Source organism: Rhipicephalus sanguineus, chromosome 2 (genome assembly GCF_013339695.2).
Source record: "Rhipicephalus sanguineus isolate Rsan-2018 chromosome 2, BIME_Rsan_1.4, whole genome shotgun sequence".
In the NCBI taxonomy this organism is placed as follows: domain Eukaryota; kingdom Metazoa; phylum Arthropoda; class Arachnida; order Ixodida; family Ixodidae; genus Rhipicephalus; species Rhipicephalus sanguineus.
This window is the reverse complement of record NC_051177.1, coordinates 125404374-125431789: the sequence shown is the minus strand read 5'-3', so window position 1 is coordinate 125431789 and position 27416 is coordinate 125404374. Positions and strand designations below refer to the sequence as shown.

General features: G+C 46.8%; 1 protein-coding gene across 2 annotated transcripts in view; it reads left to right on the top strand.

Moving 5' to 3' along the window:
• Positions 1-24501, top strand: part of LOC119383635 (uncharacterized) — a 78302-nt gene extending 53801 nt beyond the window's left edge. For both annotated transcript variants that reach the window (XM_049412601.1, XM_037651903.2), the window contains 4 exons: positions 12400-12504; positions 16226-16383; positions 20486-20606; positions 21899-24501. In XM_049412601.1, the coding sequence (XP_049268558.1) occupies positions 12400-12504; positions 16226-16383; positions 20486-20606; positions 21899-22808 (1294 nt within the window). In that variant the 3' untranslated portion in view covers positions 22809-24501. The remainder of the gene's footprint in view (positions 1-12399; positions 12505-16225; positions 16384-20485; positions 20607-21898) is intronic.
• The last annotated feature ends 2915 nt before the right edge of the window (positions 24502-27416 follow it).

Below are 27416 nucleotides of genomic sequence, written 5' to 3'. Positions count from 1 at the left end.
GCAACCGGCGATTCCCGTTCGTAAAGTTCCCACTGTTCTGTTTACCAAACCGTCGATGACGTGAATGTTTGAGGTAAGCATGTAACGGTTCCCCGGCACAAGCAGAATCTTCTTAGGGAGATTCGCAAACTCGGCGTGTGACATGCGCGCTCCTTTTCGCTGCGCTTTATCGACTTCCCACTTGCTACGGCAGTCGAGATACGTGTCGTCTGCTGCGAGTTCCTTCAGGTTGCTTCGGCCTTCAGATGTAGCGACGAATGCGGTGGAAAAGCGCCACTGGAAGGAGCAATCGCGCGTCTGGAGAGGCAGTGGCACCCTCTATTTGGCGGCGCGGGTGTTAGTCGCATGTTTCCGAAGCATGTTCAGCGATCTTAAGTTAAGTTTTGCTATTATTTCTTGGTTATTTCAGCTAATTATGTTATCTTAGACCTTGGTTGTTCGTTTATTTTAACCCGGTTTGATAATGGCTAGCCTTTTTTTTTACTGAAACAAACAAAAATAATTGAAGGAGTTGTCACCGTTGCTTGGCAACGGCTACCCATTTCCATTTTTGGTTGTTAGGATATCAAAACAATTAAGAAACAGAAATAATATATATATATATATAGCATCTATAGCACTTCACTTGAGCATCTATAATTCTACCGAATCCAGGAAGACCTCCTACATATATATATATATATATATATATATATATATATATATATATATATATATATATATATATAATATATATATAATCCTACATTTAGCAAGTTCAAGAGTTCTCGTTTGAACTGAGCGCATATAAAATCGCAGTGCTCACTTTCAGTGTAGTCCTCTCAACATATACCACAAATATTAGTGTCTTCAAAGAAACGTTCAAGCACTTTTATTGCTTTGTGATTTCCCGGAGATGGCCATAGGCCTAGGATATTCGCCAAAGAGAACGTTCGCTCCGAGTTCTTTACTTCGAGTTCTTTACCTATTTTTCCTCTGGCTACGCTTCTACATGAGGATAGAAATATGTCACACAAAACCAGGGCAACTGAGGTACCAATGCATATTTCCGATTTTTGCACATAATGTTATCCTTTAAAGCTGATGACTATCGACTCAAGGTAAAACTCGAGGACTGAAAGGAAGTTTTCACTGCTTACCCCCGTTGCGTTCTGGAATCCGATTTCACCAGTCTCGTTTATCACATCACGTAAACAGTCCAGCATGAGGTATGGAATAGAACAGTTCCACAACATAAATGTTCAAACCAGCGGAGCCAGACACTTCACTGAGACCGCTGATGATGTCAAGTGAACTTGGGACGAGAAACGCGTCCTCTATCACTGGAGAACTTAGGTGCTGCTGTGAATACTGGCCCACAAGCCCTTGCCAGGATCCCTTTTCTGTGACGATAGTTCTGAGAGGACAGTCAGGCTTGCGCGTTATTCCTGTGAAGAAGGCTTCCAAGGCGGTTGTTTCAGTCCTCTCAACCTTTTTCCGAAGCGAGAACAGGTCGAGGTCCTTCAACATCCGAAGAGCCTTCCTTTTTTTGAGATTTTGCGTTGAATTCAAACGACGTGAAGTTCACGCGACTTGAAGCCAAGGCGTTCTCTTCAAACATTCCTTGAGGCATGAGAATGAAACCCCCTTCTTTTTCAGCCTGGATCACTAACGTTCTCGCTCGCCCAGAGCATTGGTCACGTACCTTAAGGGAGGCTTCTTCGTAGAACCAGTGCCTACCTTTGACATTACACAGCTCACGGCGTCACTGGTAGATCCCTATCCGGAATGCTATCCGGAATGCTAGTGCAATTTGGTACCCGTCGAGCCATGGCGATGAGCTGGTGCCGTTCAGCACCAGGAATTCAGGGCTTAAGGTGAGGGGGGGGGGACAGGGGGGCCCACCACCCCTCCATTTTTTAAGAAAGAACTTGCCCCCCCCCCCCCCACCCCTCCGCAGTTGGACTGTAGCACTGCAGCACCCATTTCACAAGCACTGGATTTGACTTTGTTGACGGTAGTGCCTAGTGCGAGAGAGATATCAAACTCCAACTTCCCGAATAATGATTTAATCGTGATTATTATGTTTAGGTGGTGCGAGCAAAACAGGAAGACAGGTATCGTCGAAGTGCAGCATGCATTTTCTCGAAGCGCAGCAGACGACGGGTTACCACCGTGTTTGACTAAGCTTCTTGGCGTACAGGTGCAGTACTGTTTCACGAGGCACCTGAGCGTGAAGTTACCTGCCCATGAATTAGTGAATGCTCACCTTGATCACTTTACATTACCACTTAATTTTCATTCGATTAGTTGTGCATTAAGAGGTTGGTGTAATACCAAAGACGCATGCATTTTGCCTACTTTTTTAGGTAAGTAAGCCAGAAAATAAAATATGGCGTTGTCGTAGCTGACGCAGGGGCGTAGCCAGGGGGTGGCATACCGGGACCGCCCCCCCGCCCCCCGAATTAGTTTCTTTGCCATGGCATACACAGCACAAAATGACACTCGACCGCACTTGCCTGCCTGGCCTCCACTTCAGATCAAGGAGGTTCCTCCCCCCCCCCCCCCCACCCCCGAAAAAAATTTCTGGCTACGCCCCTGGTCTGAGGGTCTCAATGCAATGAGTGCATGTTCTTTGTTGCAGCTAGAGTAATTTCCTTGGAGCTCACACATCTTTAACCCTTTACTTCCAGAGATATTTTTTGAAAAATCGTTTCGAAAATGCCGATTTTCTTAGTGCTTAATTGGATCGGCACTATGCACGCGCACACACACACACACACACACACACACACACACACACACACACACACACACACACACACACACACACATATATATATATATATATTATATATATATTTGGAGGGGGGCCCTCAGTGGAGCGATACAGATCGGCCACACGCTAACACACACGCACACACACACACACACACACACACACACACACACACACACACACATATATATATATATATATATATATATATATATATATATATATATATATATATATATATAGCCTGCCCGATCTGTATTGGTCCTCTGAGGGCCCCCCTCCAATTAAGGGAGACTTGAAGGCCTGACCAGGCCTTAAATGCGCAATCTCGTTTCGAGTCATGTATTCGCAAAAATCTCGGAAGCCATACTTTACGTTTTTGGTGAATCCAGGGCTGTGGCGCTGCCGTTCACTGACGAATTCCTTCTATTTTACTTCACATTTTGCATTACTTTTCGAACCAACACGTAGCAACTGAAGCTAGTTTTAAGAAACAAAGGCAAAGGAATACAGGTATAAAAGATGACACTAAGAACAAAAACCCACCATCTACAGCTGCTATTCGAACCCGGGCCTTTTGAGTGGGAAACGGGCATTCTACCCCCGCACCCCTTCGGCGGAGCCACGCGCAACTCTTAAGCTACGGCACATTGTAGACTACCGATCGCAGCGCCACAAGCGGATTGACCCTGTTTGGGCTTCACTTTTCGATGCTCGTTCCGAGCACTCCCCTGTTCTAGTACACTCTAGCGGTAGTCATCCTAGCAGCGGTCGGAGTAGCGGCGGAGCGCGGCTTGTCACGGGGTGTCCGTTCAGAGCGAAACTCGCTCGCCCAGGCCAGTAAAGCTTTCGCTTTAAAAAACACAGTGCACAGTGTACTTCATTTTCTCAGGAATCCTTTTCTGTCCACTTTTGCGCTAAAAAATGCCGTATGTTATTGCGTTTTAAATGTAAACATTTCGACAGAAATCTGTCTGGCTGGGTGGAATATTTAGGAGGTTAATATGGCTCCAGCCAAGAGAGAGAGAGAATAAACGTTTATTAACTATTCCTATTAGCACCTAAAGTGGGTGGAGCCCTTCGTCCAGTGCTCCACTGGCTATTGCAGCTCGCCGGGCCTGGTCCAGGGTTGTCAGTTGGCTTCCCAAGGCCTGATCCGAGAATCGCGCCTCCCACGACCAGTGTGGTAATGTGTGTGTTTTTATGAGCGTGGAGTTTGCCGCAACAGGACGCGAGGTACAGCTGTATGTAATGTGTGTCAGTGTTGGTATCCGTCCGCACCAGGGGCATTCATCCCGATATTCGGAGGGGTGTATCTTAGAAAGTGTGTGTAGGTTGGGGTACGTGTTCGTCTGCAGTCGGCGCCAGTCTCTCGATTGCTCTCTGTTCAGATTCGGGTAGTTTAAGAGAGCCCGACGTTTCGGGACCGATTGAACAACACCAAGTCCTAGTGTACAAGGTGCCGTGTTCGCAATGCCCAGCTAGCTACATAGGCGAGAGGAAGTGCTTCCCAGAAAGAATGCGCCAACATAAGAACGACGTCAGGAAGATGGAAATGCAACGCAGCGCTCTTGCAGAGCACTGTGAAAAGCACGACCATAAGATCGACTTCGACGGCGCTTCTGTTCTGGAAACAGAAAGGAATCTGGGAAGGAGGCTCTTGCTCGAGTCGTGGCACATTCAAAACACGCCGGCAAATGTGAACCGATCCCTAGGAACAATGCCCTCGGTTTACGTTCACGGCCTCCGAAACGTGAGGGAAAGGGAAATCCGGAGCCGCGGTGGAACAAGTCGGGGAGAAGCTTCCATGACCAAACCAGTCACCCCCTGAGGAAGGGGCCGAATCGGTCCCGAAACGTCGGGCTCTCTTAAACTTGGCTGGAGACATATTAACCTCCTAGTTATTGTGTTTGGAAGATATGTTGAACGATGTAGGGGGGGGGGGTACAGTGTACTTGGCTATGGGGGAGCCCTAAGCCGTGTTTCACACAGACGGTCAACATCAATAACAATTCAACGAAACATTTGCTTGCTAGACAAACGTTTACGAGAATGACAAAACAAACTTCAGTTACATGGAAACAAAACATGAAATGACTCGGAGGCAACACGTACAATCGATGTTTCGCACACACACATATATATACACACACACTAATTTGTCACAAAGAGATGCATATACATATTTACATTACATGGCAAACAAAAAGCACAAATAAAACGTGAATATGTACATTTCGCATATTTACGTGGTGTTTCTGCCTGCACCAAACGAGACATCAGCTTACCAAAACGAGGCAGGCCGAAGGACAAGCTTCACAAGTCTGTCACAGACCAACACAAAAGGGCAACACCACTGCCGGAGAAATTCCTCCTCACCGAGAAAGAAGAGCCCCTGTGACAGAACAGACAAAAGCTCCGTGTAAAGTCGCTCTAGGATCGGGAAGAGAGCGCGACGGCGACGGCCTGCTGCAACCGCCTCGCAGCGGTCGCGCCAAAGAGAGAAAGCACCGGCAACAACGAGAAGGCAGGCGAAGCGGCCTCGAGAACAACGCCCAGAAGAAACGAAGCGATTCACTCGGAGCCCGCGAAATCCAGCATGCACGGCCCTCGAGAAAATACGAGCAATAACACATTGCTTCATAACATGCTGATTTGTTTCCTGAAGGAAGCAGTTCGGGCGTGTTGCTGAGCGGACCATTCTCCACCGCTCGAGGCCGTCGAGAGTGGGAAGCACACCCCACCCCAGGCGCCACATGAAGTCCCGGAGGTGGCCAGGTAGAAAAGATGACGTTAGCGCGCTCCAAGACACACGTCTGGAGCGAGCACGGCGAGCCAGAGGAACTAACAGGAGCAACAAAGCAGCTGTTGTGATAACAATAGAATTGTTTTGCACATCTACTCCAGGACAGGTCAACTGGACATGGCGAAAAAATGCAACAGCTGTTGCATAAAATGCCGGGAGTGTTATTGACTGAAGGCCCATGTGAAGATGCACATTACGCATCAAATGCCGGATGCGAGTGCCCAGAATGCAATGCGCAAGAGTACGGTGGGGAAGAGTCCCCCGCGCGTACTCTTGCGCATTGCATTCTTCCCCTTGTACAAGGCGCAACAGTAAGCGCAGTGCCAGTAGCCGGCAGCGTATACGTTGCGGACAAACTAATAGTATTTTTTTTTGAACCACTGGTCGAATGTTTCGGACAGTTGACTTTACCGTAAGGACATATTTTTGTGTCGCTTCTTTTAGGTCGGAAACTTGAACGGCCTGGTAAATTTCGTCGGAGATACTGACATCGCTGCTCAGATTACCTATTATTTTGGGCATAGTTACGACGAACCTTTAACTCTTAATACGCGTAGTACTTACATTAGCCGAGAAAAAGTACTCTTGGTTCAAGCGGAAGCCAACTAGCACGACTGTCTTTCACAGGTGACGGGCAGGCAAGCCGCGGTTCTGTGAGCGGAGCTGTACTTTTTAGATGCGAAGCAGCTTTTGCTCGGGGCTGTGTCCGGTGGCGGTGGTGGCGTCCGCGCTCCACTGCGCATGTGCCTACTCTCTCCCGCTCTCCTCTTTTACGCAGGTGTTCGGTCGCCTTCTCTCCTCTCCTCCCCCGCGCTGCAGCCGCGCCGCAACCAAATACAGCCTGTAACCCACTCTCTCCTCTCCCTCCCCCATTTAATGTGTATATACGCGCGTGTGCTAGGTCGGCTTCCGTCATTCTCGCTTCGCTCCCGTTCAGATGAGCTGTAACGTCAACGTCGGCGCCACTCGTTCACTCGGTGCTAACGTAAAGCAACGCACAAATACAACGTAATGATAACACAAACACTAAACACAAACCTCACACACTAACGGAAACGCCGAGTGAATGTAACGGAAACTTGGTGTGCGCCCCCAATGCTGCTCGCATACCCTCATGGTTCCCTTGAGTGGGAGATGGTATAATTTTCCTTAGATTGTAACCGAGCGTAGTCCTACTACTATTTATTGTAGAAATGACGCTTATGTCTGCAGATCGATAGCAAGCATGGCGCAGTTGGTATTACTACTGCTAAAACACGCTAAGACACGCTTTGTGCGAGCCTTCGTAGTAGGAAGCAGCGTGTGGAATGTTGAGGGTGGTCGTGTGGGGCTAAATTAGCGGCCAGTAAAGGGATAAGAAATCGACTACTTTCTCGACGGTAGTGACCCCAATTCTAAACAGCGTCACCGGCAACAAGGGAGAAAGGTTGAAACAAGGCGGCAGCGGCAATTCGGCGGTGACGAGAGGAGAAAGGACACGTCGCTCGTGAAAAAACCTTGACCGGCCTGCCGCTACAGCGCGGTGTCCTATCTCGCTGGGCACGCATCGGAAACGGCAGGGGCACGCTTTGCATAATGTATGAACCCATCGCGCACGGCTGACGATCGAGAGGCGAGCGCGCACGTTGCGGCCGTCCGCGGCGTGAGCCCTCGCGCTCTGTGGCTATATAAGCGCGTTGCTTGCGGCAGAGGCGACCACGTGACCTTTTTCAGCGTGTTTCTGCGGCTCTCTACGCCGTTTAAGCATTTCGGCAGCGTGTGGTGAGAGAGAAGCTGTTGAGAAGGGGGCTTGCCGGTAAATTAGACAAGAAGGCAGCGCATACGCAACATAGAGCCTATGTATGGCACATCAATGAAGGAACCGGATGCCTGATCGTTGTCTCGAAGCAAGCAAAAAAAAAAAGACAAAAAGAAAAAAAAAACGAGAACTTCGAAAGAGTGATGACCGAGGAGCGATACGTTATAAGGAAAAAAAGAAAACGCGCTTGTGTAAAAACTTCAATTTTTCATTCCACTAAGGCCAACAGGCCGCTTCTAGACGCGCTTTTCGGGGGTCGGATTCAAAAAATGCCTCCCTTGTAATCGCTTTTCGCCATTGGCCGAACGGGCTTCGCTAATGATACGTCCAGCCTCATGATTGGCTGAAATACTCTCTTACGAGCACTTTTTATCGTAAGACGGTTTGGCCGATATGGATCCAGGTGTTCCACGTAAGTTGTTCCAAAACTTAAAAATATCTACGTGCGCATGTAGCATGATTCAATTTAGTTAATGTAGTTTGCCGTCGCTTGGAGTAAGACAGAGTTTCTTTTTCTACTTCAACTAATTGCGAAATTAGGTGACGTTGATTAATCAAATCCTCAAATATTATAGCCAGAGAAAACGTGTCAGTGAGAAAACTGTAGCATTCTGAAGAAACACGTGCGTGACGCAGCTTTCTTTGGCTCTTCACATACTGCACAAAGCAAGACCCAAAGAAAGCTCGCATTTAATGGGAAAAGCGCCGGTGATTTGTATGGCCAATATAAATACGTACAAAGCTGTTTATATCAGCGATCTTTATAACTACTATTTCATAAGTGCCAACTCACGGCAGTAGCTAAATGCCTGCTAGTAGGTCTGGAATACATAGGCAGAAATGGTTTGGTTGATTTGCCAGTGAACAAATCACCACCACCACCACCACCTATGAGATAACTCACGTCGGATATACAAGGTTATCGTGTTATCTACAGTCGGATACAACTTTAGAAGTCGGCGGCACTTCCTCCTCAAAGGGCGATGCACACAAGGCTACACCAATGGGCGCGCACCTCAGAGTGACGTCATGAGCCGGACGTCCCGTAGCACCACCTTCGGAGAACACTGACGAGTGCATGAGTGGGACTATTCCTTCAGTCGCGGAGGCGATCGGCTGCCGCGCTTTGGTCATCTGGGCGGGGCCTATCTGGACTTCTTAAGTTGCACCTGACGATAGGTAAATATTTTGGGAAAAAGGCATTGCTGGCTGTTAATTAAAAATTATACTTTACTAATGCTGAAAAAAAAGATTAACGAGTCGGGAGCTAAGCTGGCTGAACAAGAAGGTCAAGATATTGCTTTGTTGCCAGACAGCACTCTCCGCCGCTTTACTGTCCGGGTGTCGATTTTAGTGGCACCAGCACCGAGCGAGTCTTGTTTCTCTTCCAAACACTTCCGGTCGAGCACTATACTTCTCGTTTTCCGAATATTCCGAAAAAGTGTCGTAAGAACTAAAACTGGCACGACATCGATGGTTCTCGTTCAAGGTAAGAGTTATATTGGATACATACAGTATGATACTGGATCATAAGTGTACTTAGGATAAGGACCGATCACCTGACAGTATAATCAATAAAAATTAATTGAATGAGCTCATTGAAATAGAAGACGGTTTTCTTGACGGCAGCTCGGATCGTTGCGGCACCTGGCGGAGCAGATCTCAACTTCGCGGCTATGTCTACGTGGTCTCTCAGATCCGCGTCGGATCTCAGAGTTAGCCTTAGGTCAACAAAAAGTTAACACAGGGAATGCACCAGAGCACACGAACGCCGACGTGCGAGTTCCATCGGACGCCTGTGTCAAGGATTAGGGTCAACTCCAACTTTTTTTTTAGTTTGAGCTCTCAGTCACTTACGTATTGTTAAGCATCAATGACAGCTAGAGCACATTACTATTTTTCTCGATGATAACAAATCTCTGAAGATGCAGTTGATTTGCATCTCCTCTAACAAGCCAAAAAACTGACAAAAAAGGCGCGAGCTGCCGCTTTCCTTTTTTTTGGGGGGGGGGGGGCTTGAGCCCTGAGGCAGCCACTGGAGCCACAATGCGGTGTTTTTTACGACCCACGAGGCTTCGTGCTGGTGCTTGGTTTCTGTCACAAAGGGTAAAATGCCGCTATACGGTAGGCCGGGCGTCATTAATTATTAACGTTGCTCCATTCCGTAAACATGTATATGTTTCAGAAGCCGCGCGCTCGCCGATCGATTTGCGCACAAAATGCCTGCTCGGGGCGCGTGAACCCGATTACTAAGTAAAAAAAAAGCGCTACAACGGCAATGCAAACAAGAAGATCCTTTGCTGGAACAAAACTTCTGGAAACATTCTCACGCACACCATTACAAAATAAAAAGAGGCAAGAAACACCTTATCTAATAGTTATATTTTGCGATTGAAAAACATTTAACTAGAGATTCCATTTGGGTTTGTCGGTACAACATCATCTACGAAAATAGCGCAGAATGAAGGGAATACGACAAGAAGACACACAGCACAGGCGCTCGTGTTGTGTGTCTTTTTCGTGTTCCTTTCATTCTGCGCTATTTTCGTCGATGATTTAACCGGAGTTCTGTCGGCTACGTCATTACGTTTCGGTCTTCGCGGTCTGCATGTAGCTAGTATGTCCGTACAGCGTAACCATCCGTAAGTGGTGTAACAAGTAGGGCAAGGTTGATTTCAATCGGTTGCTGGCACTCTCATGCAAGCATGAGTAATTGATTGGAGAACGAAATAGCCCCGGTAAGCTGCGGTGCGACGCGTGTAAAGCGTTTCAACTGAAGAGTAACTTAAACAAACAACAAAGGATTTCAGGGGAAAATGGAAGCTTGGAGGTTTGAAAAATCGTATAACAGGGGAGCTATTCTGGAACTGTCTACTGCGCTGGAGACGTTTCGACAAGAGCATTTTTCTTCGTCAGGTCGCCAAAGAGAAGACCCTCCGGCCAAAACGCCAGCTCCAACGACGTCCCCTGTTCTGAGATTTTTTATCACTGAAATTAAAAGGAAATTTCGCTATTAGTCGGCTGAATGTAAGGGCTGGGAAGCAGATTTTTGACCTTCTACAGCAGCCTAAATTAAAACGACATTGAAGTAGCTTGATTCTAGCGTTGTTTTTTGCCAGTAATCATAGTTTACAAACGCTTGATGGCCAGGCTATTGTAAGAGGAAAGGGGGGAGGAGGCAATCTTGGAAACCTCGCCGAAAGTTAGAAAGGTGTTAAATACTTATAAAGTTAAGCAACACAATCACATAAAAGCACATATAGCGTTACACTGATATAGTTGAAATTCGATTTAACGAAGTTATGACCGCGCTCAAATTACTTCATTAAATCGAAAAGATCGAGAGGAAGTGGAATATGGAAGCTTGCGATGAAAAAAAACCCGTAAACAGGGGGTGGGTGCTCGAGCCGACGTTTCGACAAGTGCACTTGTCTTCTTCAAGGCTGGAACTTGAAGCCTTGAAGAACATAAGTCCACTTGCCCAAACGTCGGCTCGAGTACCCATCCCCTGTTTACGGATTACTTCATTAAAGGGACACTAAAGAGCAAAACGATTTTTCTCGCATTAGTAAAGCGGTCTTCCACGATACCAAAAACACCACGCTTTCTGCGCGAAGACGCTTAATAAGCGAGAAAACGCGCAAAAAGAAAATACAGGTGGCGACGCCACCTTGGAATTCCCGCACCGTTTGCCGTGACGTCACATATTTTTGACGGCGCCTGCTTGGGCCTACGTAGTTCCTAATCGGTTAAATCAAAGTACATTGTCCTCTGAGGGGACCAGAGACATGACATAACGAGTTTGTGGAAATTTCGTCGAGCCAGTGGCGCCAAAATACGTTAAATGCTCTTTGAAGTCTTTTATGTCACGAATTACAAAGTTCGGCGCGAAATTTAAAAATGAAACTTTGAACTTGGCTTTCTCCTCTAATAATAAACCAATGGCGGTGAAACAAACTGCACAAGAGTTCTCCAAGCACACTTTATCAATATAAACCTATTCATTGTTTCTCTTTAGTGTCCCTTTAAATCGATAAGTTCGTAGAATATAGAGAAATGAATTTTTCGCTCCTTCGAAACCTAAAATCCAAAGGCAGGGACGCCCAAAAGCTACCGCGGCATTTGATTTGCCACTAACACACACCTGCGCGTGTAGAATCCGCGAGGCTAGCCCGAACATGGAGCCTCCCATGTGCGGGCAATACAGGCGAGGGGGACTCACGTGAAGCTATTACAAGGCGCCGATGTGCAAATATATGAAGAACGAATGCCATGATTGTGCGAGCAGGCACAGCAAGAAATTTGCAAGGAGACGATCAGTGCCATGTGTGGCGTAAACCATTGAATAACGAAAGCAACCACCGTGTTTCTGTCGGAGCATTTACAGGCACAACAAACCGCCACCACCTGCGCCATTTTGCACGTAAAAGAGCCACCTACTGTTATGTCTGTTGTTCCATGCATGGGCGCGACGTGCAGCCTCGTCACAAGAAATTTATAGTGAATAGGGAGGCTAGATGTTCTAACGCGATAGCGTCACAGCGCATGCCCTAAGAAAAACCGGTCTGTGTCAAAATTAAAAAGAAATCACTGCATTCCTTACACACGAGAAACTTCGTTAAATCGGGTTTAGCGATATATTATTTTTGTTACTTAGAAATGAGGAAAACATTTAATCTTGTGGGTACCCCCATCGGGCCCGCGACGCGGCGGAGGGGCAAGGCCTCTCTGTCCCGACGTGGGAGCGGCCCGCTGCACGCTAATCGCGCGCACCGAAGGACTAAAATAAAGTTGTTCATCCATCCATCCTACCCGCCACGGAATGGGAATTTCTTCGTTAGATCGAAAAATTCTGAAAATCGGCTTTCGTTTGATCGATTTTTAACTGTATAAGAAAACACCTAAGTGAGATGTTTTTTCTTGTTCTGAAATTGTTCAGAGACCAGTTTACTTAATATTTGCCATATGAATATTAGCCCCTTTCGTTGGTCTGTGTAAAAAATAACAATTGTTCGGAGTCATACTGCGTCATTACAGGTACGACTGGAGGCACATGGAAACCAAGCAAACTCCCGAAGAGGTGTTCGTATCAAGGCAAGGTGTGTGCAAGGACTACTGCCTTCTGCTGAGCGAAATGTGCAGGTGAGTGTTGTCTTTTAATTACCTTGTGTCTGTTAGATCAATCTATTCTTCTCGAACGAATTAAAAAAAATGGCGAAGCTTGCACTAAGTCGCGCAAGGCTCGAAACAGCGCAACTGGACGATTCTGAAGCCTAATCTGGTTGCTTCAAGGTTGTGGCTAGGCTTTAGCTAGGTGATCCTAGGTTGTTGCTAGGTTTCTTCAAGGTTGTTGCTCGGCTTTAGCTAAGTGATGCCAGGTTGTTTCTAGGTTGCTTCTCAGCGTAGAGATGTTCGAGTTAAACCAAGGACAGTCACAGACACGACAACAATGTCGAAACTCCAGAGACAGAAGCTCGCGCAGAAGCCGAGCGTTAGGACCTCTCATAAATCTACGGGCACGTCGTCGTTGGCGTAGGGCTTCTATTGCTTCGGGGTCTCCTCGCCGTTGCCGTTGCCTTTCCCTTTCCCCAGTATTCTCTCGTTGTACGTACTCGGGGTCTTCGTATCGCCGCCGTCGCTACGCAGCCATTTCTTGGGCTAACTGTTGCCTTCTTTATTTTCGGTAGACCAGTGGTGAGTAACGGGATTTACCCAATTTCTGTGGCACGTACCCGTCTATGATGATCATAGTTTTCTCCGGTCATACGTTTTACCACCACCTTTAACAGTTTCTCCGTGAAAAGAAGTACTGCGCTTTGCCGACTGCTGCTTCCTTAAATGTGAAACGGCGGTGTCTAGTAGTCAGCACTCGTATTAGACGCCCAGACCGATATATCAAAACATTATTGCAATGATATTACCGACGGTCGACTCAGCAGAGTTTCTCGGTCGGAGTCCTTCTCACAGCCAATGTTTAGCCTCTCGGAACTGCACCAAAGGAAAATTTTTTATTCCCCACCATTCCTAAAGCCATTCAACACGATCTGTCTCACTATTTCTGCCTATACAGTAAGTCCATGAGAAGCTTCTCGCATTTTTTATTCAGAAATGTCTCACCGTGGTTTGCGGTAGACGTGAGGATGACATCCTTTTGTATTTCTAGCAATTTGCCTTCAACCGTTCATCATTAGGGAGTTTTAGCTTGTAACGTATACTTCTTTACGTTACCGTTACCGCATTGCGTTTACCCGGAAATCGAGTTTTAGTACAGTTTTTTAGCTGCCCAAACGTAAACCTTTACGTACGTACGTAAACCTTTACGTTTGCTCAAACCACTAAGTGGGGATGATAACAGCATTTAAACTACATTTAATTTAAATAAGATTGAATTACGCTACGGCAAAATCATAAGACAGGTATTTAGCGTGTGCAGTATCCCGGTATAAGCGAAGGGGTGTAGCAATACCAGGTTACCGGGCGATGGTGTCAACATCTTGTGACGCTTCGTGCAACCACAATCATGGACACGTTTGTTTTCGCTTAGTGTTCCTGAGGGGGGAAATGATTAAAAAGGCAACTCATTCGTAATAATGCCGCTGAAAGGCAATTACATTGGGAGTAGAATGCCCGATGTTTCTGCAATAACAATTTTGTGCTCGCCTGGTACACCTTGGCCCCGCTAGATGGCGCCACCTATCCAGCCTGTCAGCGTCTTTAGGCCTCTCCCGTTTGCGGATTCGGTATTCTACGTCGCTCTACCCTCGGTAATCCGGCTGAAATAAGGTGATCGTAAGCGGCGCTCGCACTTCGGCTTATTTTGACTCGGCGGCTGGAGCCTCCGCGAAGCGGATATCGCGAGTAGCCACGAACGAAGGTTGATTTGCGAAATAGGGCCGTAAACGTAAAGCCTATCCGGCGAGTAGTTTACGTTCCGTAAACCTTTACGTTCCGTAAAGGTTCGCGCATGCGCAGATTCCATCCGGTATCCGTTAACACGGTAACGTAAAGAAGTATACGTTACAAGCTAAAACTCCCTATTGCCTTCAATGAAATCCCGCATGTTGCGTGTTGTACTGAAGAAACCCGCATGTTAAGTTAAAAAAAAAGCCTCTTGTTCACTTCGACATTGTGTCAATCAGCAAATGCTTTCGTTTTTTAGAGTGTGTCACGCCCCAGTCGCTATAAAAGTTCATTGTAAGAATTCTTATCTGGTTTGGGCGTCCAGTGCTTTACGCTATATCTATCACTTGCCTGTCCACTGTTATCTTCTGACAAGAGCAGCGTGGTTTGTGTGCAACCCATGCGCCACTAAACTAAGTGACAATGAAATTTGTGGATTGATCTCTCACCACAATAGAATGACAGGCCTTATTTCTTTTATAACGTTGTAATATAAGAGCATAGGCAATGCTGCATGGCAAATATCTTAGTTCTATTGCTGAACTGCCAGTTCATAGTCATTCCGCGGTTACTTGTATTGATGTCGCTTGTTTTTGTGTGCGGGCTACTATTTGTTGCATTAACAAGCAGGTTGTGAGCCGTTGGTATTCTTTACAAGTTTTGTTGCATTTCTGTAAAGTTTAAAGATCATAAGCAACGGGGTCTTCCTAAGATTTTTATTTTTTGTACCTTTGTATGCGTATTGAATTGGGTTTGGAGTGGTGGTTCACATGGCTGCCATGACGTTCATGATTACTGTTGGAAATATTTCGTGATTGTTTCCGCCATTTCGCAAATTTGAAACTTTGGTTTTGCGTCCAATTCTGCAAGGAGCATTTACACTTTCAAACTAAACATTTCTAATTGATATTTTCATACGCACCTCAGCTAAGGCCCCTTCAGAGCCCGTGGATTGTTTTTCATCTCTGCTTCTTCGACTGAACTCTTTGTGCTTGTTTTCAGCTCACGTTTCTGAGTTGCAAGTAAGGCGACACTACTGTTTCCTTTTCAGTGAACTTTCTTCTGTAACATGCTTTTCTATGATCTCGTTTGTCCCGTAGAAATCTCTGCGCACCAATTTTACTGTAATTTTAATTGTAAATTAACGTCTATCCTAATTAAAAACGTGACGCATTGACTGTCTCACCTTTGCTCGATTCTGCATGATATACTGCAGGTACTCGTTTTCGATCTGGGCGCCCTACATTTGGTAGTCATCATGTTGAGTGCGCAGCCGGAAATGCAATATGAAGTCGTCTCTTTGTTGTCCTCCGTTCACATTTTCCATCGGTGCTGGTGCTGGTTACATTGGTAGTCACAAATTTTGCATGCGAGTCTTGTTTGTCTAGTGTGTTCACGTCGCAAAGGTAGCCGATGACACGCAGTGCCAGCTATAGCGTTATGTTATGTAGCGTTATGTAGCGAAGGTTATGTTCTTCTTCGCGTCGTTCTTCGAAAATTATTCAAAATCACCATATTTGTGCAAAGTTGTACGTGGACATAATGAAAGCGATCGTATTTTTGTGCCCAAATCGCCTTCGTAGTTTAGAAAGTCGGTCCACTTTATTATGAATCAGTGCGAACATTTTTATCGCCACCCTGCAACAAAAGTGATGTTCCAATTCCACAGAAAACGCAAATCACGTGAAGGTGGAAATTTTGTTACATCATGTACTAACTCGGAGGCAACATTCATTGAAGGCGGTGGTCACGCTACACTACAAATCACTTTTGTAGTGCGTGCCACTGTTTGCTTGCGTGCGTGGACGTATTTAGACGTCACGCGATTTTCAAATACATAGGGAGTAACACAGCGGGCGCTGCGCGACCGAGAGTTGGGTAGAGAAAGAAACTTGCGGCCTGTGTTCCACTTCTTCGTTGAGCGCGTATTGCGGAATTAAAAATTGCCATTTTTTTTGTGCAGGCTAGCAGGCATCAGAGAAAAGACTTTACAAGGCTTCGCCAAGGGTTTCGACTACCGTCCAGGACACCAGTTTCATCCGGGCCAGGACGTAACACATGCATGGAACGCGGTCTTCATCCTAGGAGCATGGAGGCTTATCGACGCCACTTGGGGAACAGGTCGGTATTAGCTTCAGGTTGCGGCGCCAAATGTAACCCCGTGTTTTACTCTGTAAAGAACTATAGAATCAAATCAAACACAAATATGTGAGCAAGACTTGCGAGCACCTGCAGCGCGTGTTGCACTACACTCGGTGACATAATGACATCATCACAAGCACCTATCCCCTACTGTATTACGTACTCCCTGCCATGAGTAGTGCTCTAAGAGACACTTTAATGGTGTTGTTTTGATTACAATGCTAGTAAAAGTATATCGGTTACCGGTAGCGACCTTTTTCGCGAAACAGAATTATATAGGAAAGCGGTTGGCTACAAGAACATGCGTGACCTTGGTACAAAGGGATCGACCGCGCTCATCACAAGCTTAAGCGCACGCAGCTTAGTTTCAATACACTGATCATGTGCCACACAGCACATGGTGTAGGCTGTACACAGTTTTACACATTACAGAGCAGACCATGCCCTCCGTACACTCTAGTGTGTGCAGCAAAACTACCGCCATCACGCATTTGGGACGCCTGTTTACAAACCACTGAAGGACTATCGTGCTTTGTGAACAAGCAGCAAAAGGGTTCATTTTCAAAAGGGAGAGTTGGGCTAGTTGGTTCTACGTTATTACGCTGTCATATAAACAAGATTCCATTCCCGTGCAAACACGGGAATCTCGGGAAGACGGGTTTGTGAACAAGATTCTCATGTGGGCACCCAAACGCCATTTTCGTCATTTCTTCGTCAGTGACAATATTGGTGACTGCCGCACAGTGACTCTTCCTGGACTGGGGGTATGTCGTCATTCCATTGACAACAATTCCAATTAATGTTCGCGCACTACATACCAATGAGTTGCTGTTTCAATATTTTTTATACGTTCTCCTGTGTTAAAAAAAGTCAATACCTTCGAGCACTGCGCAATCTGCTATAGGAGAGCTCTATGCAGCTGTCCAGCTCAATCTGATGTGCGGATAATAATTGAAAACAAAAAGAATATTGCCAGAAAACACAGGTGAAGCATAATACCTCTTGTGTGTTGAGGAAAAGGGGAGGCTATTTAGAGCAATATGCACTTTAAGGAAGAGCGTTACGTGGTCTCTACAAAAATATACGCTTAAAGCTGCTGCGGTTTTTCAGCCATAAGCGGAAGTTTTATTGCATATGTTATTTGTACATAAAGACGAAACAACATTTTAAACAAACAAACAAGCACAGTGGATTCGTTTCCCGGGTAGAGACGAACGCGCTGATATGTCACTGTATATTAATAAACACATCAAACTCATCCACGTGAACTGGAACAGATTGTTCATACAGCGATGATTGTCACGTATACAAGCGAATAAGAGTGGGATGCCAGTTAGTATAGGAATAATCAAAGCACTACCTGCACCTTCTCTAAATTAAGAAAACTCGTGCGCCACCATCGCAGAGAAGCTTCTCCGTGTTCTTCAAGATAGTTACAAATGAGACGCGCTTTGTGGACTTCTGGGAGTAGGCTGGAACGTGGACGCTGGTGTCGCACTTCCCTGAAGCCTCGGCGCCGCCACAAAGCCTATAAAGGCCGAACCACATGGATTGTTTTCACTGACGTTTCCAGGTGTTTCGTTCGCCAGCGTCGGCGCTATTGGAGACGGCAGTCGAAACGTCAAGCTCGTGGCGTAGATCGGCGGCATTGGCGTCGACACCGGAAGTAGTTCCATGAGCGAGGAACCAATCAGCGCGCGGCTGGCGGCGACTTCCGCCTGCGTAATGGCGTCGTTGCTACTGTCGAAGCGGGTGCCGTCCGATTCGAATCTGTTAAGTGTATGTCGTGTACTGTAGCGGCTCACAAGACCCCAATCGACGCTTGTATTTGCCTGAGCTTTGTTCCTAGAAGGTTCGACAGCAAAGGCTTGTGGCCATGTAGAACTGTCTTCGGGAACGGTTCTCATGTTCTTCTGCAGGCTTAAAGCAGTGGTTGTATTGACCATATACATGCCCTCGAAGACGTGCGCCGATGTGTGCTACCGCAAACTCAGAGGCCATAGATTATGAGAGCCTCAATAGCTGAGCCACCAGGAGGAAAACATATGTTTTGATGGCAGTGTGTTTCACATTTCACTCCACAAATGCGGCATAAAAGCTATAACCATGAATATTTCTTCTTGTTCCATTGACGGACATTACACACTACCTTGTGAGGCTTCAGGTCTATTCCCTCTGGTCACACTGTGCGACACTGGGTTGGCGCTGGACTGCGCTATTCTTGTGTTTGGTCGCCCTCACTGTCGGTGTTCATGTGACGACACCAAGAAGCGTAACGCCAGAAACGCCGGTGAAAGCGCTCCATGTAATTCGGGCTTAAGGCGTCTGTGTAAATAGCCCCCGCTCTCCTACCACGCTGGAAGCACGGGGCCAAAGAGGACTTGCACAAAGTGCCAGACTGCTTTAGCTGCTGACGAATGACGACATGTGGTGCCGCCTCGTTTAGCTGCTGAGGAAGTACGACATTGGGTGCCGCCTCCTTTCTGCCGCAGTTGGGGCACATGTATGTGTTACTCAGTATTGCACTGCCGAAATTTCTAGTCTTTCCGCACGCATTACGAAAAACTGAGTGTGCCAGCGCCTTGAAAATGCAGCACTAACAACCCCATCAGCTTCGAGCTCGTCAATTACGTATCCAAAGACAATTTGGCAGATGTTCATGTAAAGCGGGGAACGCTGCACACTGTTAGAGTGTACTAGAATATTCTCGTACACTCTAACACTGTGGTTGTCGGCGTGCTTCTGCCTGGCACCGGCGTCTCCAGATCACGTTCATTGTGGCCACTAGTACCAATTGCTTTTTTTTTCCTTTCAGACATCGATGCTCTTGTTTTTATGAGACATCGATATGGCTCTTACTCCAATGGTGCGCCAAACATACACCCTTAGTAGCAACACATTCGAATAAAGCATCCTTAGTGGTCTCGGACTGCCCACAATTCGCGCACCTTTCATTTGGTGCAACATGCTAACAGGGTGAATTGTTGACACGTCCGTAACATGGTACATCTTCTGTCAGTCAAACTCACTAACCATTGCAGGCACTTCGTTTTTAAGTGTGAAACATTTCTTAGCGAACCCAAGGCACTTTGATCTATCTATCTATCTATCTATCTATCTATCTATCTATCTATCTATCTATCTATCTATCTATCTATCTATCTATCTATCTATCTATCTATCTATCTATCTATCTATCTATCTATCTATCTATCTATCTATCTATCTATCTATCTGTCTATCTGTCTATCTATCTATCTATAGATAGATAGATAGATAGCGGTGGGCTCAGTTGTAGTGTTGTTACGACAGCATAACAATGAATTTCCTGTAGTTTCATCCTACCCTAGCACATCAAAGAGTACTGTATCATCTATGCGACTGCCTTGTTAGTTATTGCGGAAAGAGCCTATCTGCATACCATAGTACATACTGTCGAGTTTGTGTAGTGGCGCCAGTTGTTTGCAACAATTTTCTTCGTTCGCCCACAACAGTTCTTTGTTTTTGTTGAGGCTATGTACGCCGAAGTAGTCGACATGTAAGTATGCGGCAGAACCGTATTTCCTTAAGACTGCAGTGAGGGGGTACCGCCACTTTAGCAACTGCACTATAATGACGGGGTAGCAGCAGCCGATATAGAACCCATAAGTGAGCCGCAGCAGTGCTTCAGCAGTGAAAAGAAGCAGTGCAAAAGCGCTGTTTCTTTTCTTGTTTTGTGGTATTACCCTCACGACCGCGACGTTCGAGAAGTCTCGTGCTCACTTATACTTCCCTGCCATTAAAGACCAGTTCGGCCAAAATACTAGATCGATAACATGGGGCGTCATAACAGGGCTAGCACTTGTTGCGATTTCACCGCTGTTCTCTCTTTAATGCACCTCTTTAAGACGAAATACTGATGGCTTGAGAAGAGTTATAGGTTACACATTAGGGCACAATTCAGCGTACGTTATTCAGAGAATAAGCAATATAAAGACAAGCATTTGTTGGACACGAGTTATATGCTGCCAAAGCGAGCGCGTTAATTCGGAGATTGTATCTTAAAAAAAAAATGAGTCACTTTTCCTCGTCTCTTTCCCAGGATACACAGATCACACGGGGAAGTTTATAAGGAAAATCAACGAACACTTCTTCGTCACCGACCCTGAGGTGCTCATATGGACGCACTTTCCTTACGACGAGATGGAGAAGAATTACTCAAGGTGAACTGCACTTTGCCTTCTTTGTTCCACCCCCTTTCTCACTTTCTCACTCTCGCTCTCAACGTACATCTCGCGTGGCAACGTCTCATTGCAAAGCCACCCCGTTTTTCTTCTTTCCTGCGGCATTTCATAGCCGATATGGATCTTGTGGTTCATTATTATCTCAGCAGTACGTCGTAAAAGCCGGAGTTAAAAGGGGATTTATTGATAGATCTCCTGAGAGGCATTAGGCTTACCTCTGTTTATCACCTAAGTCATTTCATGTACTTTTGTTATACTTTGACGTTTGTTGTTGTCGCGCTGTGTGTGGCATACACTAACATGTAAGAGAGAAGTGCTGCTTAGGACTGAACAAACACACACTACACGAAAAACCATGACGTCTATCCTTTATGCTCATCTCTGTTTATCACGTCTCTGAAAGACGTGACGGCTAACGTTAAACTAGAGATCACCTTACTGCCCTGTTGCCAGTAAAGTAGATAAGCAGTCGAGTATATGTTTCCGATGAAAGTTGTAAGCAAGACACCATGCCTGCCGAGAGTAACGTGAGCGTTTTTAGTGAGCTTTCGTGCCCTCTTTCGCGTCAGATGACATCTAAAGAGTTAATTTCTCAATGAAGAATTACAGCGCTTTATAGTTTCTTTCTTTTCATAATGTAAAATCTTTTACTTCAAAACAATACATCAACTGATTTCAGGATCTGAGCAGTGGACGAAATGGAACAACCTCACACAAACGCAAATCAACTTTGATTTTGGAGACCTAGAAAAGCACTATGCCCTAAGAAAACTCACAGCTCCTACACGAGGCACTACTGGTATGAATATAAACTTTACAAATCACAACGTATAAGTGCATTGGTGTCAAACAAACAAATGCAACGAACACTGCACTAGATCTTGGACAATAAGAGTTCGTCTTTCTCGTTAGCGTTTTGGACGCACAATATTCGGTTTGCTCTTGGGCAGAGGGCTTTCGGCTGAGGGTATGTCACCCAAAGAAACCTATGTATGAAAAATACTTTGCGATATTCACCATGAGATTATATAAAAACAAATTAGTTTTTTTCTCAGCTAGCAATAGGATCGCTTTCATTTTAGACCGTGTACCACGCGTCATAATTACACATTTCACAGCAATGCCGTTTACAACAGTTGCGTCCAGTGAAGCAAGCAAAGCTGCGCCAGTGTTTTTGATTTGCACATTCACACGTCGCCATTTCAAACTGTAAACGTAATGCAAATCAGTGACAATTGTGATCCTATTTTGTCTCCTTTTACGCCCTTCAGGTGGCAGCTACTGGACAAGCCCCTGACTCTCGAAGAGTTCAACTCGCTTCCAAAGGTGACGCCGCACTTCTTCCAGCTCAACATGCGCTTGCGAACGCGGCCGCAGAACCCCATCACGTTCAAAGTGCGCACCGAGCTGCGGATCGCCTCGCACGAGCCGATGCGCTACAAGTTCAAGCTCTACCCGTCTGACGAGACGGAGAACGCGGCGCTCAACAACTACGTATTCTGCCACCTACTCGAAGACCGGTGCGTGGCCTGCTTCGGCGTCACACCGCCCACGGAAGGACAGTACATCCTCAAGATCTACGCCAACCGTGAGCGTGAAATGCGGGCAGCCGCCGATGGCGGCACGGCTCCCGCAAGCGCCAGCCTGCAGAACATTGGCGTCTTCCTGCTAGAATGCCTCCGTGCCAAGAAATACCTGGTGCCGTACCCACTCAACGAGGTCCCGTGGGGCCCCACACAAACCTTCTACGACTACAACATGCGGCTCGTCGATCAGTCGGGGCCCGTCATTGTGTCGTGGGGTGCCAAGCGAAAGCTCACCATCGACCTATCCGAAGCGATGCTCGTCAGCCATCAGCTGCTCGATGCCGATGGTGTCGAGATGGAGCTCAAGGGCATGATCACCCGCGAGGACAAGGACCGTCGCGTCACGTTCCAGATAGTGCCGCAGCGTGTGGGCATGTTCAAGCTCGTCATCTTCGCCATGCCCAAGCCGAAGTTCAAGGGCAAGTGGCGGCTTCCCCTTGTGGCAACTTTCCTCATCGACTGCAAGCTTACCAGGTTACAGTTGGACGAAGAGCTGCGGCTGGCGCACCACAGGCCACCGCTCCCGGAAGAAGACAAAGAAAAGGAGAATGAGAAAGAGAAAGGCAAGAGGGTACGAATATCGACAGTGCGATAAGAGACTTGCCACGACGATTCGATTACTTACTTCCAGGATTGATCTGTCGGCGCGAATTCACTGTGCAAGCATCCCTGGGATGTGAAGACTTGGTACAACCTCTCAGGAAAGAAGGGCGACGTGATGAGGTCGGCATCCATTTTCCAAGCGTGCTCCCCCAGGCGCAGACAGTCTGACCACTGGCCAACCATGGGACATCAGTTGTTCTCTTCTTGCCAAGAAATGGCCGACTGAAGCCTGTCATCTTCACAGTGCTGTGCCTTGGTCTCCCGCTCCACTCCTACAATAAGATGAAGTCTCTCCATTGCCACGGCGGCGTGCATTTCGCCACTCTCCACTGGTTTGCTAACGGAACGATGCTTTTCAGGTAGTATTACAACGAGTGACTGCTACTATACACAAAATATCCGTAGCGTTCGTGGTTCTTCCGTGCACTAAGTGGAATGCATGAAACACATTACTAGTTGCGATTCTTCCAAGCCTCGGTGACGGATGTCTGTACCAGAGACAAACGTTTTATAGGCTGTTTTCTGGTAGAGAGCTCGGGTTCCTTTCCTTGAGGGGAGGCCATGTCTGCATGTCTTTGCTTGTCCCTTCAGAGTGCCGTTCGAGAATCGATGGGCTCATGTCTGAATTCCCTGGACTACCTCGTATCGAAGGTTGGTTCTTAGGCCATATCCTCCTTACTATTATAACTCAGCGGCAGACAGTCGCTGGTATCGTCTCTCTTTGCTGGAAGTCGAAGTTTCTAGTCTTCGCACAAGCAATATATCTTAGTTCCATGTGAAAAGAGCTCATGTTTAATGCTATTGTCATATTAAGGTATATCCCTCAAACGTTGCTATAACGTGTGGTCCTTCGGTAATTACGATGTCACTGTCACTTGAGATTGATTGTAAGCGGCACACCAATGACGCTGACGACCAGTGACTCCTATTAGTCAAGGCGGTGATGCGGACTAGTTGGTTTGAGTCACATCTAATCATATTCGTAGCGAAAAAACCAGACGCTCACACAGTAAGGAACACATACACAAGATACACAGGACGTCCTGTGTATGTGTTAGCGCCCGTCCTGTGTATGTGTTCCTTACTGTTTCTGCGTCTGGTTATTGCGCTACAAATATGATTACAAGTGACTCCTATTACTGCTGCGGATATATCATCTAGCAATAAAGCGTAAGACTAACTTTCAAAACTTAGTTTATTATGCAACATTAAATACACAGAAAAGTTCATACTGTCATAGCTATGTGCATGCTGCTATTCTCAGTCTGGAAATAGCTTGAATGGTTCGTAATAGGCCTGGACTTACTTAGCCGGTGTCCGCAGGACGTTTCGGCAGTGCAACGCTGTAAATATGATGCTCTAATTGCTGAAACACAACCATGTTCATTCGGTTCTGGCCCTAGAGGAGTGACTGGATGACTCCAGAAAGGCCATGTTTTCTGTAACGTACCCATGTTTAAATGCGTTCTGCGCATATGGCCGGCAACTATAGAGTCAAAGTGCCTTCTGGTAGCTTGGTCATCATCGTATCTTGACGCTAAGATGTGCATATTGCACAAAACTTAAAACGACCTTAAACGGTAAGCAACACTAAGCACTTCATTGTGACACAGAGAACCAGCAATTTTTACATTGCTTTTGCACTATTGTAAATAATTCACTTGAAAATAAACTGTTCTTGTTGAACATAATGAGTGTCAGTTTGGGACACTATGTCGTCATGGGGCAGAGGGCTAAGCAGCATCGAGGTAACAATTCACGAATGGCAATAATAACTGTTGGTGTTTTACGTCCCAAAGCCACGATATGATTATAAGGTGCGTCGTAGTGGAGGGCTCCGGAAACTTCGACCTTGTGGTGTTCTCAAACGTGCACCTAAATCTAAGTACACGAACCTCTAGCATTTCGCCTTCATCGAAAGGCGGCCGCCGTGGCCGGGATTCAATCCGGCGACCTTCGGGACCAATGTGGCGGGTTGACTCACGAATGGTAGTATCGTGTACAAGCAGACACAGAAGGAACAGGGCCGAGAACGATTGTGAGCATCAATGTTTATTCCATTTGCGACTTCGTAGAAGCTTAAGAAAAGCTTAGAGGGGAAGAGAAAATGGTGGTGGGATACTATACGTCTTTCGACAAATATTGCTTTGAGACTGGTCTCGTATCAATCGTTTACAGAACGAAATTAAGGATAAAGAACGCAGGGTAAGCTCTATACAGTAAAACGGACGTAAGGACGGAAAAGTAAGAATCAGAGTTGATTAGCACCCGATCTATTGCTTCCTACTACGCCTTTTTAAATATGTCTTCCTGTCGCGGTAGCGTCTATTACTTCCTCTTCAACCAACTCACACAGCAACCGAGCTTATAGAATTGGGATCAGATTTAATGCAGGCTAGAAGATGGTTGCGAGCACCATACCTCAAAACTGTTCGTGCCGTTCGGAGCTCTTGTCGGCGAATACGACTAGCGAATGCATTGCCTCCACGGATGTCTAGGTAGCCTGGCAAATACCTTACGCTTTTATGTTCAACTAGATCAATGGACGAAGCACACAAAGTGAGCGCACAGACTTCGATACAGTCTAGAATTTAAACACAGTTTTAAGGGCTGGGCCGAGCCAGATGTGTTATGACATTCAGGTGGCCGTTTGAAAGCTCTAGGCGTTTCTCGCAATGCTACGAACGTCATGTAAAAGTGCAACTATGTGCTATGAATAAGATCACCGGTTTCTAATGCTGACTTTGTCATGCCTTGGCGCTCTTAGGCAATCACGAGCCTTTGCGCCATTAAGCATAATATATATCATTATCTAATGTTGATAAACAAGCAGGATTGTCAATTTCATACCAAGTCATCATCTGGTAAAGCTGTTAAGCTGCTTTTAAACACGTCGGTAGCCCTGCCGGCAAAATCACAATCGACCATTCGCTTAGTAAGCCTACTTTTTGTAGCGTTAGCTACACTTTCCTAGCCAGAACCAATTTCGCGTGGATCGTCATGAGCCGTGCTGCGCATGCGCGAAAATCAGTGGTGTCACACAGCTGGCCCACCGGAGCCGGAATCTCACGCGCTCTCCGCCTCCGCCGCGCGCGGCTCGCTGCTGCTTGTCTGCGCGTTCGGGAGGAGTGGCGTCGTAGCCGCGGCAGACAAGCTGGCGCCGGCGCGCGCGCAGACTCCGCCACCGCTGCGCGCGACTCGCCGCCGCCGGTCTGCGCTTTCCAGAGGAGTGACGTCGTAGCCGAGGTAGACGTACCGCGCCGGCGCGCGCATAGCTATTCGCCTTCGCTGTGCAGTAGCCGTCTGACACTGGGCTAGAGCCGCTTGATAGCGCCTCTGGCTGGCATCTGCCAGTGTGGTATAGCCATGGAGAAGGAGAGCGCAAATGCTGCTCAACGGCGCAGAAGAGCGGAGAAGCTTAGCTCATCGGATCCCGAAGTAGTTGCCTGGCAATTAGGGGTTCCGCGTACGAAGAATGAACAGAAGAAAGCTAATAATCCTAGACAATCTGGAAGGCTAAGAATAATCAGCTGAACCTTTGCTAACGCTACGCATATCCTGGCATAGCCGAGCTAAGCCAGTGCATTTTTTTTGTCTATCGCATGCACACAGAAGTCTTCGCGTTGGAAAATGACATTATACCATCTAGCATCAATTGATTGCTACTTTGGAGGGAAACAACGCGAAAAATTCTTACACGAAACGGGTTGATCAACCGTGGTGAACAATTATTTCAAGATGAGCCCATATTCACAAGTATTACATAAAGTAACAACAAGCGGTCCCCAAGGAAATTAAATCGATCGTATTAAAAAGAAACAGAGAGGGAAGCGTCCAACAAAGAATGCTTTCAGAGTTCGTGCGGCGGTTGTGGAGGTGGCGGGCCGTAATCTAGAACGTAGATGTCCAGGAAGAAGGTGCAGTCTTGGAAGTCGCTGGCGTAGGTAGCGAAGTACAGGAGGTAGCAGAAGACGAACACCCATTCTGCGGCGATGGAGAACGAGGCGCTGGGTGGATACTGGGCATCGAACGAGAAAACGAAATGAAGCACAGCTTGAAATATACGCCTAATTGGTGGAGCATCTCTATCAGTGGCGTAGGCAGAAATATGGCTGGCGGGGGGGGGGGGGGGGGCACGCCCTTGACCCTACGTGGGCTCGGGCAGGTAAGTGTGGTCGAGTGTCGTTTCATGCTCCCTATCCCATGCCAGAACAAAATTTCGGGGGGGGGGGGTGCACGGGCCCGTTGTGCCACCCCCTGGCTACGACACTGATCTCTATGATGTGTAATGACAGCGCTGTTACACTTTAAAGAGGCCCTGCAACACTTTTCCAAGTAATCGTCTAATGGCTTCATGAAAAGAGTTTATTGCCTCACGAATCAACTGCAGCAAACATTTTGGAATCCATCAAATACGAGCGACAATACAGGGATTTGCCGCACGCTTTAAGCGCTTTCTCTTTCTCTTACCAGCGAGCGCGCTGAAAGCTACGGAGGAAGGGGGATGAGAAGGGGCAAGAAGATGCGTCCTTTCATCAGCGCGGGTCATGACCTTGAGCACTTTTTCATTTTTCCTTCGAAACTTTCAGTGTGATCGCGA